Source organism: Ochotona curzoniae, unplaced genomic scaffold, assembly GCF_017591425.1.
Source record: "Ochotona curzoniae isolate NIBS_2020 unplaced genomic scaffold, NIBS_Ocur_1.0 scaffold_3890, whole genome shotgun sequence".
Lineage (NCBI taxonomy): Eukaryota > Metazoa > Chordata > Mammalia > Lagomorpha > Ochotonidae > Ochotona > Ochotona curzoniae.
In genome coordinates, this window is record NW_024467115.1 from 11,125,082 (window position 1) to 11,138,645 (window position 13,564).

At 35.9% G+C, this 13,564-nt stretch overlaps 1 protein-coding gene across 1 annotated transcript in view; it reads left to right on the forward strand.

Moving 5' to 3' along the window:
* Positions 1–13,564, forward strand: part of LAMA2 (laminin subunit alpha 2) — a 421,382-nt gene that overhangs the window by 363,734 nt on the left and 44,084 nt on the right. The window contains exons 51-53 of the mRNA XM_040965651.1: positions 123–267; positions 10,808–10,946; positions 12,871–12,882. Of these exons, the coding sequence (XP_040821585.1) occupies positions 123–267; positions 10,808–10,946; positions 12,871–12,882 (296 nt within the window). The remainder of the gene's footprint in view (positions 1–122; positions 268–10,807; positions 10,947–12,870; positions 12,883–13,564) is intronic.

Genomic DNA, 13,564 nt, shown 5'->3' on the forward strand with positions numbered 1-13,564 from the left:
TTCTTGCAAACCTACATTCATCAATTTAGCCTTTAGATATTACTATCAAATCCAAAAATGGAGAGACTGCCAATTTATACTTTTGTATCTAATCACCTTTTGTATTTTTCCTATATTAATAGAAAGATTTCATGAGTGTGGAGCTAACAGATGGATACATAAAGGTCAGCTATGATCTGGGTTCAGGAATGACTTCAGTTGTCAGCAGTCAAAACCATAATGATGGGAAATGGAAATCATTCACCCTGTCAAGAATTCAAAAACAAGGTGAGTTTTTATAGGAATAATGCAGGATGTGCCTTAATCATGCTATCTAAAGCACCCACGAAACTCATCAACAAAGCAACTTTTTTTCTATAATTGTAGCTACTCACAAGTTCTGTGAAAATAGATGCAGTCATTTCTTTGGCTCAGATTCTGAGTAGTTTGGATTAGCTATGATTGATTGAAGAGCCAAATGCATCTCTGTCATTTTTCTTTTGAAACTGAGAGCTTAATTTGAAGGCATAAAACTGTCCTATAACTTGTAAAATTATATCCTATAATAGGTCTGAAAAATCTTGTGTGCTTATCTTCTGTCTGTATTTTGCCAAGATATTTCCTTTAAAGCAGCCCACAGTAGAATTTTTAAGGCTGATAAGGCATGGGTGTGCCAATAGCTCTTTGTTCCTTAAAAGTCTCAGGAATTACTGTGAGTGCAAGTATATAATTATGTGGCATATTTATTGTTCTAGGACATTTTAAAACCACTTTCGCAATATTATTTTATTTGATTATGTGTTTTGTTCAGGTATCACAGAAAAATACGCTCTCAAACAGGTTTGTGTCATAGACATGTACATATTTAGATATATATATAATGTGCTCATAAAATTAATATATATAAATATAATCTCATACCAACACAGATGTGTGAGTCTATTAGTTCTGATAATTAATCATAGCTATAATTTCCCTAATCCTGTGTGTTGTGGTATTGCCAATATTTACCAAAGGAACTCTAACACTTCTTGTTCATTTAAGTAGACCTAATGCATATAAAAATATTATTGTGACATTCTTTGAAAATTTAGATTAGAATATATATTGTATTTTCTTCCTGGATTCCATATTTACCTACTGAACACTGTGCAAGGTCAAAGTCAAATCTAACACAGATCCATGCCTTCAAAAAGCTTCTAACTCTCAAGGGCAGATAGGCAAGTAGTATAATTACCTTGATAGAAACCTATAGGCAGCAGACTGAAGAGACATAGAAATCAGACTTCAGCCTATGGGGGGCCTTGATGCGTAAGTATGAGGTGAAGAGTGAAGTGCTTTAATTCAAGTTACGGATATATCAGAGCAGTGAAGGCATATGCAACCTTGGAGGCATCACACAACATAATACATCAGAAGCAAGAATAATAACAAAAAACAAAAATCTGGAGAAACATCCCAACTAGAAGAAAACCTGGATATGTGCCTGTGTGTAAATTGCAGCATCACCATATACATTGCTCCCAAGTAAGAAAGTTGCAATGCACATTTGCATGTCACAAGCCTTGCACAGGTGCTCAAAAAAGAACTTTAACTTAGTTTTCCACAATTTCCAAGCTTCTGCCTTGACAAAAATTCTTCCATTCCGGAATTACTAATATACTGCTAAAATTTCCCTCTAGGAGATGCAAATGTGCCTCAAAAATTCATGGAAAATCAAACTAAACAATACATTCATCTTAATGAAAGCATTTTGAAATCCATGTGTAAGAGTGCATCAGAGAATCCCTGAAAAATGCATATTATGAAAACTAGATATTCACTTCAAAATTTTCACAGAAATAAGCTTATCTTTTAAATCCATTTCTCTTTAACCTATGGAAGTATCCTCTCACCTTACTAACTACAAGTGAATCCATAGGCTAAACAGAAAAATGCTGGCAGAAAATTGGCTGAGACTAAAGGATGATGAAGCTGGTATGTGAAAGGGCCTTTTGATATCGGTGAACGAGTTAAAGCTATTTCCTCAAAGTTATCAGGGAGTTTAAGAGCTTTAATCAAGGATGTGACACCCTCAGATTTGTGCTTTAGTGATGTTTCTGCGGCAGTAGCTTTGAGGATAGATTTGTGACCATTTTGAATACCACTGCAGTCTGCAGAAAACAGGCAAAGCGTGAGGAGAATGAAAAATAAGTCAATAATCACAAAAATGGAGAGGATGCTAAAGATTTTACAGGTATTAAGCATCTTAAAAGTAAAAAATTTACCTGATATTGAAGTTAAGCTAAAAGCACTATGTAGAAATTTTTTCTTGCATAGCAAGAATATATCAGTGCTATTCACCAAGCTATTGAATACAGGAAAAAAAGTTTTTTTTCTGCAAAATAGGTATGTTCTATTTTTAACATGTTGTATTGAGAATATTTTCAGTACCTTTAGCAGGAAAGCTGTGTAATTGGCAGGCAATTAGTTAAATGTATTTGAGTATCAGTAAATTTCTAAGATACAAATGAGTAACTAGAAATTATCATATTATAAACAATTGTACCTGAATAGTAGTAAGAAAAACCAGCCATCAAATCTAGAGTACGAGGTTGCAAAGCTCTGGAGTACGCTTGTATTGAACTAATACAGTAGAGGAAAATTTCACAAAGGGAAAAAGCAATTTTAAAATGGAGGAAAAATGAATCCTTGAGAAAATACTGCCTCATGGTAGCAAGAAGTGATCAGGAAGATTGGTAAAAAGGAAATATTGAGGTCATTGGAGAATTTGGAAAGAATGCTGATGTGGTTACCCGGAAAGCCAAATGCTCGGGGAAATCAAGGAAAGTGTGCACGTGTGTGGATTCTAAAGAAGTTTTGCTCTGAAATGCACAAGGCAGGCAGGCCAGTCATGAAGAAAAGAGATATGGAAATAGAAGGCAAGAATAATAAGGTGAGGTACCATGTTGTTTTTCTCTACAAGTTCCCAGAACATATTAATTATCAAGTGTTTTTTGGATGAAAGAACAAAAGACTCTTGATCATGGTTATAGGCTAAGGAAGAAGTTTCAGGTAAAGAGGTAAGAATTGGAAATAGCAAATTTAAAAATAAAGTGGTTGATGGTTCAGTATAGTTTTTCTTTTTATTCTATAATTAAATTTCTAATCTTTATTTTTAAAATTATAAATATATAAATATTTAATAAATATTATAATACATAATCTTATAATTAAATTATAGGTACTTGAAACTAGAGACAAATTGCTCAATGGGAAACAAATACTTCCTCCTCTCCAGTACAGGAAGAAGAGAAGGAGGGACAAACGAAGGTGAGAAGAATTTATAGGTACAGAGATTCTGAGATAATTCCCTCAAGATCCACCATTGCTTTTCATTGAAATTACAGGTAGAAAATTGATTATAGGAAAAGGTGGCAGGTAACAGAATAGCAAGCTTGAGGAAAGAAGGAAATAACCAATGTGCTTTGAGAAGAAAATAAATGAAAGAAACTGGAGATTGGATTGGACCATCCAGTGTTTTAAATTCTAGTTAATAATGAGTTAAGTAAATTTGTAATATAAAAAACAGAGGTATAATGATCCAACAATTTAAAATAATTTCTATTAACTGGTATTTCCTTGAACCTGTTAATTGCTACAATTACTCAGCTATCTGAAATTTTATTCTGTCCACTGAAATTATCAAAAATGTTCATGATGTGAAACTATTGATCAAAGGATAAAAATGGTACATAGATTTTAAAGTAGTTTATGTTGTGGAGAGTGTTAGGGATCACACCAGAACCAAATGTAGGCTGCTGGGATTGTCTTCATTGCACAGGCTTGGTGACAGCAGCTCCCAAGCTACTCCAGGAGACACTGCACCATAAAAAATCAAGGATTGTAAAGCTTTAACTCTCCAATCAATTTAAGAGCCATACAGAACAAAGTTTCCATGTGCAGCAGGCAGGAAGGGAACTGCTAGATCCCAAAGTCTTCCTGCAGTTAACCAACCTAAACTATCGCAATAGAATGCAGGAGGGGCCCAGTGCAAAACCTCTGGAGTCATTTCTACACTGTCAATTAATTTGAATTATCTAGAATGTCATGAGAGGAAGTAAGAAGCATCGAATGTGGAAACTGTTTCCACCACTGTAAATTAACCTAACAGAAGAGTACTAACCATCAACCAGATGCACCCCCAGTTTTGAAATACCTCAAAATTCATAGTTTCTTCTATAGCTAATATTTTAGATTTTACCAAAGTCACATTGCTATTATTTTGTGGCACAGAATTGGAGAAAAAAATATTCTATGTCTTAGCCCATTTCTTCATTACTGTTCTCTAGGTCCATCCTTCTGAAACAGTAGATGATACCTATTTTTTTTTTTTGTATGTATCCTTGGCCTTCAAATTGACTCTAGCCTTAAAATGCTTTTTGCCTTCTTAAAGCTATCCAATGTTGCCTGTCATTCTCACTTTTATTTTAGATCTGAATTTCATGAAATATAGTGTTTTCTTCTTACATGTAGAAAATGTAAAGATACGTAAAAGCAAGTATTGTTTGAATAGATATTGTACTTCATTTGAGTTGAAGTTGAAAGTTTCAAAGCACTGGTGGGAAAGAATTCTGGCAAGGACAGTGTCACAGAAGGCCTTGTAAACTCCTAAAAAGTTTGGAGTTCATTTTTGATGAGTTCTTGGAGAGTCTTAAGTATAGTTGCAACAGGAGTAATTTCAGCTGAAGCATATTAATCTAGGTATCAGTGTGGATGAGCTATTTTCAGAAGACAAAAGTAAAGGTAGAGTAACCAGTTAGGTTCAATAATGATAGTCCATGAAGAATATGAATCATGCTTGAAATAAGAATTGCCCTGGGATCCAGCCTCAGGGAAATATATAAAAAATGCACAATGATATCATTGCAAAGTTATTAGAATGTCTGGAACTTGAGACTGACCTTAACCAGTGCTGACAAGGATGTGGAACAAGTGGAACTCTTTAGAACTTATACTGTTTTTTTGAGCAGCTGAGATACAGAGACCAGAGAGCTCTGGTTTACTTCCCAAATGATTCCAACTGCCATGCATGGCCCAGGGCGCGGTGTGAATCTAGAGAGAAAACTCTCCAGACCTCCAAGCTAGAGGTGGGAGTCAAACCAAGCACTCCAGTGTGGAACACCAGAATCTTAACTGCTGACTGCATGCCCACTTCTGGACTATTACATGCTGCTATTGACCATGTAAAATGGCACATGATTATTAAAAGCAGATTGGTATATTTTTCAAAGTTTGAATGTATACATATCATTTGAACCAGCCATTGTGGTTCTTGGCATTCACCCATGGCACAGGAAAGCATGTATCTGTACAAAGATATATTCTAAAATATCTTTTTTAGTCCATTTCTTGTATGTGTGATGCTCAAGTATTAAACATAATGCAAATATTCATCAACAAGTAAGTTGATGTGCAGTCATATACTGGGTAATGTTTTGCTCTGTATAGCAGGCTATATAAACAATAGTGATTGAAAAACATTGTAATGAAATAGAAAGTGTTCCTATAACTGATTTTGCACTGTACCTTTACCATGTTTGAATGTATTTCTATGTAAAAATATCATTGTTTTAATTTTCTGTAGTATTCACCACATGTATTTATTTTGAGGTCTGTAGCCTAGGAACAGTAAGTTATACTATACAGTATGGTGAAGTGGACTACATCCTCTGGGATTGAATAACTGTACCCTGTGATAATCACAGAACCATGGAATCAACTAAGTATTTATTATAAAGCATCCTTGCTGTGAAGTGGAAAAACTGTATATTTATATAATCCAGTACTACTCAATAATAAAGTAGTAAACTATTAATACATGTGCAAAACAGAAAAATCTAAAAAGTAAAAGAAAACTGCAGTTACAGACACCAGATAGGTTTTTGCAAACGGGGACAGGAAAAGGAGTATAAAAAAATTCAAAATGGGTAGGAGTTGTAACACCACATATTAAACAACTACATATGATGCCCACATCCCTTAATGGGGTGACTGGTTCAGTTCATGACTGACTGCTTCTGATCCCTGAGCCCTGGTAAGGTACCAGGAAGTTGCACATGATGGCTGAATTAATAGGGTCCTTGCCAGCTAAGGGGAGATGGGAGCCTGGGTAAAGTTGTCATATTTTGATATCACCTTGGTGTAGCCCTGGTGAATGAATTGGTAGATACAAACCCAGTCTCCCTCTCTCTCTCCCACTATAACTTTCTTTAAAATAGCAAATATTTTGAAAAATATGAGCAAATTATAGTTTATCAGCTAACTGCTTATATTTTTTCATAGTGGGACAGATATTGGAGTTACTTAAGTGTAAATATAGTGAGGATACTGAATGATAACATGTGAATAACTTAGACAAAGTCCTTTGGAATTTCATGCAGCATCATATTCCCACCAAATGTAATAAAGAACTCTGACTTAACAAGGAAGACAAAATCACTTTTGCAAGCTGCTTAGTTTGAAACACTGAAGTGAAACAAAGATGGCCTCAAAAAAGATCCAAGAATAAATACTTCTGCATTATCAATGTACTATAAGTAGATATCAAATGTAAGTTTAGCCCAGTGATTAAAATCTGGAAAACAGAAGAAGCAAAAACATGTTAAACAAAACAGTGTCTCACCGTGTGAGGCTGAGAATAAAGAGAAGCAAGAGAGCTTCTCGGTATTGTGAAAGTCGAAGAGGAAACATTTACAAAGGAATGAAATGTTCATAAGCTTTAAGAACTACATATAGGGGCCCAGCGCGGTGGCACAAGTGGTTAAGTCCTCGCCTTGCACGCCCGGGATCCCATATGGGCGCCGGTTCTATCCCGGCAGCCCCGCTTCCCTTCCAGCTCCCTGCCTGTGGCCTGGGAAAGCAGTCGAGGACGGCAGTCCAAAGCTTTGGGACCCTGCACCCGCGTGGGAGACCCGGAAGAGGCTCCTGGCTTCGGATCGGCATAGTATCGGCCGTTGCGGCTCCATCGGACGGAAGATCTTCCTCTCTGTATATCCGCCTTTCCAATAAAAAATAATAAAAATAAATCTTTAAAAAAAAAGAACTACATATAAACATAATGTAATATATATGATGAGGGCCAAAAGGATTTTTTGGGAGTTCCATATAGGAAGGGTCCAGGGGCTAGCAAGACTGGAGTTCACAGAGTGGATATAGAAATGAGGTAAGGCCCAGCTATTCAGGTCCTAGCTCCCATCAGAACCTGTCTTATGTGAATTATTCTCTGCTTGTGTATGAGAGCACTGTCCCTGAAGGTTCAAATACAATCTTCCAGGGGATCCTGCTTTATCTTTCAGCCAGTAGAACCAGGGTCACAAGTGTGCATTTTCCCCTTAATACATTGATTTTAAACAAATTGAGAATGCTTACTAGTTTTTCATTGGATTAAGACAGAGAAGAATAACCAACGGAAAAACAACCAGCTGATAACTCATAATTGAGTATAAAATCCTACTGTGATTATTTGATAAAATGTCCACAGTCATCAGCTTTGAAATTTTATATTAATAACTTATCTCCTTATTCAATAAGAAATGGGGTAAGAAATAAAAGTAAGTGTTAGTATTTTCTAGCAGACCCTACTTCATCAGTATCCCACATAAAGGGTGGAATAAGATCCTTCCTTTAAGTTAGTAGAGATACGCTATCCTGAATCTGTCTTTCTGCCAATAGTTAACTCTTGGGTCAGCAAGTTTCAACTCCATTGTGTGGCTGTTCTTTAATCAGTTTTTCCTAGAAATGATTGCTCAAAATGAACATATTCATTCAGGAATAAGTGAGTTATGGGCTTGCTTGCGATGGAGAAGCAGAATCCCATTCTCCCACAGGCACCATCAAAATACTCATTAGGTCTGTAGAAAGCTACTGTTTTCATGTTTCAGTCAACAGCCCCATAGGAAAACTTCACTGCTGATCAGAGTAAAAAAGAAAATGCCTGAAAAATGTTTTTAAAGTTGTATGAATCTTTTTTTTTTTAAAGATTTATTTTTATTATTTTTTCATTGGAGAGGCAGATATACAGAGAGGAGAGACAGAGAGGAAGATCTTCCGTCCGATGATTCACTCCCCAAGTGAGCCGCAACGGGCCGATACTATGCCGATCCGAAGCCAGGAGCCTCTTCCGGGTCTCCCACGCGGGTGCAGGTTCCCAAAGCTTTGGGCCGTCCTCTGCTGCTTTCCCAGGCCACAGGCAGGGAGCTGGAAGGGAAGCGGGGCTGCCGGGATTAGAACCGGCGCCCATATGGGATCCCGGGCGGCAAGGTGAGGACCTTTAACCACTTGCGCCACCGCGCCGGGCCCATGTTGTATGAATCTTTATTATTTTAACCATCAGTTGAATCAAGGAGATGGGAACGTAGGAAAGTATCTGTGTATGTGAAAATTACTAAATAAGTGTATGATGGTGTGTGAAAATAATTAGATTGCTAAAACTTACCTTGCTAAGTTTTTCTGATAGTAAAATTACTCATTTTGGTGCATTGTTTCTTATTGCAAAAACCTAAACTTTTGAAATATTAATAGCTTTGGATATCTTATTCAGGTCATTTTTGTAACTTATTGGAAAGGTAGAACAATAGAGTACAATGGTACTTTAGAATTTCTAAAAAATACCTCCATTTTTCATAGAATACCAATTCTAAAAGATAATGAGTAGGGAAAAATAATAATTTTCCATGGTCAAATAAATTCAGGATATACTTCCTGTTCCATAGGCCTCTCATGGAGCATTTCATCACATATTAGCATGTTCAAAATCTTATACAGCCATAAAATTAAGATATGTATGTCCCATTTTAGATTCCTTCCCACGGGTAGCAGCTGAAGTAGTAATTAAACCCCTAATTGGAATGCCAATAACTATATATGAATGCCTTTTCAATCCTGTCTACCTTGCTTCTAAGCAGGTTTCTTGCTCATATGCACGTGTAGCAGGAAGCACATGATGCTTCAAGTTTTCCAGTTCTTTGTGACCCATATGAGCGAACAGGCTGAGTTCTGAGTCCTGCTTTCTGCCTGGCCTAATCTTGGCATTTACACCCATTTTGAGAGCAAAGTAATAGATGAAAGATCTCTCTCTCTCTGAACCAGTGCGGTAGCCTAGTGGCTAAAGTCTTCACCTTGCATGTGCCAGGATCCCATATGGGTGCCAGGTTGTGTCCCAGCAGCACCATTTCCCATCCAGATCCCTGCTTCTGGCCTGGGAAAGCAGAATGGCCCAAAGCCTTGGGACCCTGTACCTGCATGGGATACTCAAAAGAGGGTCTTGGCTCCTAGTTTTGGATCAGCTCAGCTCCAGCCTTTTGCAGTCACTTGAGTGAATCCTCAGACAGAAGATCTTCTTCTCTGTGTCTCCTCCTCTCTGTACATCTGACTCGCCAATAAAAATAAATAAATCTTTAAAAAAGAAAAAAAGAGATTCTCATTCTGTATCTCCCTCTGTTACTCTTTCAAATGAAATAAATCTTTTAAAAAGATTTGACTATGTAAGAGATGCTACTTCTGGATATATAGTCAAAGGAAATTAAAATAGCTTATCAAAGAGATGGGATACACTCTCATATTCATTGACTATTCATAATAGTCAAGATACAGAATCACCTAAGTACCCATCAATGGATTTAAAAATGATCAGACACACTAAACCAAATGGAATCCTGACATTTGCAGAAAAATAATATAGTGGCACCTACTGCTATATAAGCAGAGTAAAACCAATGCAGAAAGGAACAGTGCAAATAGTTTCATATGTGGAATTAAAAATAATGTATCTGAACTTAGAATAGTGAATTCTAGAGGCTGGGAAGGGTGGAAATAGAGAAGAAAATAATGAAGTAATGAGTTCTGGTGTGGTACAGCACAGTGGGATATCTATATTTCATAATAACCCATTATATAAAGAGAATTGGGAGAAACTGATAGAATCCAAACACAAACTAAGAAATAGAAGTTACCTCATCCACTTACGCTCTAGATAAATGTCAAAATATTGCATTGTATGGCATAAATGTGTGAAGATTAGATATTAGAGATTCTTAAATCTGGCAATTTAAAGTAAGAAAATTAGTGAATGGAAGAGCTTCCAACTACTTCGCAAACAATGCATTTTAAACAGAGAAGCACCTTTCTTCTATTTCCAAGTCTGAATTCTTTAGCCTCATCATAATCATAACTACTTTGAAAGACACGAGAGAAAGTCAGCGACACCTAAGAACAGCTCTTCTTTCACAATCGTTGCCACCAGACAAAAATGTTACTTACAGTAGCAGAGAATCCCACCCCATTTGGCAGAACCAAGCATTGCTGTCCTCCACTTCCATATACATCCTTAATATGAAAGGAAATAATACATTTTTCAGGGGAATCTGAACCCCAGACTATACATACTTGTACATACTGAAATTTACAAGAAGAGCCATGGATGGGCATATTTACAATTAGTTTTTTCATTGTTCATTATACATATATATATCAGCATTCAATTAAAATCGTTTCATTATATCTGCATCACAGAAAAGTGTATTAGTTTATTCTTTGATAGCCTTATAAATTGTTAATTTTATTTTTTCTTTCTTTGGTAGTAGAGTTATCTTCATGGTCATTTATGTGTAGTTAACTATTGCATTTTGTTGATGTGGTTGTTTCTGTAGTAATTAAATGTCTAAATAGAGTACAAGTGCTCAAGAGGGTTGATGCTAATTTTAAAATTAAGTTGAATTTATCTTCGAGTAAGTGGTAATACAACATGGTTGATATTTGCCCAATGAAAAGTATTCTCTCTCCTTTTCAGCCAACATATCAATTTTAGATATAGACACTAACCAGGAGGAAAATTTATCAACTGTATCTCCCGGAAACAATTTTGGTCTTGACTTGAAAGCAGATGATAAAATATATTTTGGTGGCCTGCCGACCCTGAGAAACCTGAGGTAATTTAGTACACACTTAAAGCTAAGGATTAAGTTTCAATTAAATGGTCGCTGTGCTCACTGGAGTTTTGAAGTTCAATTACAATGGGAATGTCATATAACCTTTACTTACAGAAAGGTCTAATCAAAAAAAAAAGCCATGTTGTGCATTAGAACAGCATCAGAGTTTAGAAACTAAAGGATTAATTTGACATCTTTGTTGAAAAGATCGATTGGAATCACTGTTTCCCTTACAGGTACCTGCTGAATAGAATTATGAAAGCAATTAAAGGTGGAAGCCTGAGTTGGATGTAGATCTTATAATTGCTGTTCTCTTTGCATATTCACTGGAAATAATAGTGCTCAGACATTGCTTAGTGTTCTGAAAATTAGTCAGTGTTCCAGGATACTGTGCATGTAACCTATTTTATTGCTAAGCATTAGCAGAATAATGGCATATTGGAACTGTCCCATATGCCTAATATTAGAAATGCATTAGCTGGTCTCAAGCCCAGGCCAGCACAGATGCTTTCTATCTAGAAAAATGGAGAAACGTACTTATCTCATGGTTAAGAAAATAAAGTAACAAAAAATGTCAGAATATTTCATGTAGTGTCTAATTGTACTGCTTGATATAAAACAACAAACCCAGAGTACTTAGTGTTCAGTAATGTTTACTTGAAGTTAATTAAAATGAAGAAAACTCATTTGGCTAAACATACATGTTTATTGTAAACACAGACTATTTTGACTTTAATTTGTGCTTTAATTACTTTGGTTATTGTTAATGAGTATAAAGTCTTCATATAGGTATTTCTACCCTAAAAAATAGAATGTGTTTGGGAAAGTCTCAGAATGATATAGTTGAAAGTTCAGTAATCAATTATTTCCATATTTCTCAAGTAAGCAGTATAAGGTTAGTTTCATCTTTTAGCAATTACTATGAAATTTGAGGTTTTATTTTTCTCCCTGAACATAAACGGATTAGAAGAGCAGGAAGTTGTCTTCCAAACTTTCCTTGGTATAACCTGGTGAGTTTTCGGTTATAAATTAACTCGGTGCCCATTCAGCTACAGTGTTTGAGTTAGGAATATACATTTAATAGTGACATGGTTACTGGAAATCTATTTATTACATCATTGTTCAGCAAGAGTTTATTGAACTTCTACCATGTACCGGGCATTATGCTAAGTACTAGGTATCTAGCAGTTGCTCAAGAATAAGATTTACCTTGCTAGTCCATTAAAGAATTAGCCAAAACAAAACTATCCAAACCTGCCTTCATGTATTATGCTAGAACTAGTTATCATAAAAAGACTTTTAGGAATTATCTACAAAGGGAAACAGGTTAATCTCGTTGTGATAGGCTTACTATTTTATTTGGTTTGGAGACCACATAACTAATGAATATTTGTCACGAAGATGTTATTTTCAGACTATAGGAGTCAAAATTACATTATAGCTATAGCATTGCATATTATTTCAGAACACTCAGTAGACACCTGTTTGTGGCTTATTAAAAAAGCAAGCATCCAGAGTTACTGGTCATATTTCCATACTTAGAATTTTATTGTTTTTAAAAATATTGTTCAGCTGAAGTTCTTTGAGAAGCAATACGTGAGCTATTCACAAGTAATGCAGAAAAGTATCACTTGTACATTTTGCCAATCATTAATTTGATATACTTTAAATTCATATTTCAAAATAAAATTTTTTCTAAGGAAATAGTGTGGAAAAAAGTCAAGTTTGGGTTCTAATTTCACTACAGTGAGAACAGAGGCTGTCTTCTGTTCTCATTGCTTTTTGCATTTCTCTCCATAAGAATTGCTTTGAGATAGTTTTACAAAAAGATTCATGGTTAAAGTTTATTATTGTTTGACATTCAATGAAAATGCAATTATAAATAAATTGATTTTGTTTTGTTTTTCTCCTCCCTTTTACCTAGTATGAAAGCAAGGTAACATTTTTTTTAAATGTATGCATGCCTTTCAACTGCCTGGCACTTAGATACAGAAGCTACGCAGAAATAGAGCGATGCCTGTGCAGCTTTATTCAAAATGTATTTCAAGAGCAAGTAATGCATTCTAAGAACATTCTCATGCTGCTCTTCATAGAAAAGATCCTGTTGCTTATCTGCCAAAAACTGGGCTGCAATTTGAGTTACTTCACCAGCAAAAATGGTAGACTTGCTCTGCTCACTCGTTCAGCCACCTATGCATAGTGCCCTCTGATGTTCAGCAGCACTTGCTTAACAGCAAACTGGTCAAGTTCATGAGCACAGCCGGGTTCTAGGAAATGGACAGAAGAGGTCTCTTGGTTTGAACCCAACTCTGGTTGCCCTGGGACCATGCTGTCTGCTGAACCGTTCACCTATGCTTTCCAAATGCTTGCTTCTGCCTTGCTGCTGTTGTGCAGGCGTGCGAATATGCGAGCATTTTCATACCCTTTGCACCTGTTCTCAAAACTGCTTATTTATTGCCCTTAATACTAGGAATCTGCTTTGAAGCCTGCTGAAAGGAATCTAAGAAATGCCTTATGTACAACAAGTATTTGTGTTAAAAATAATGAAGTTTACAGAAAGTCCCCCCAGATTCTCAGAAGCATTTAAATTCTTATTTATAGTTAGGCATTAGTGTAAG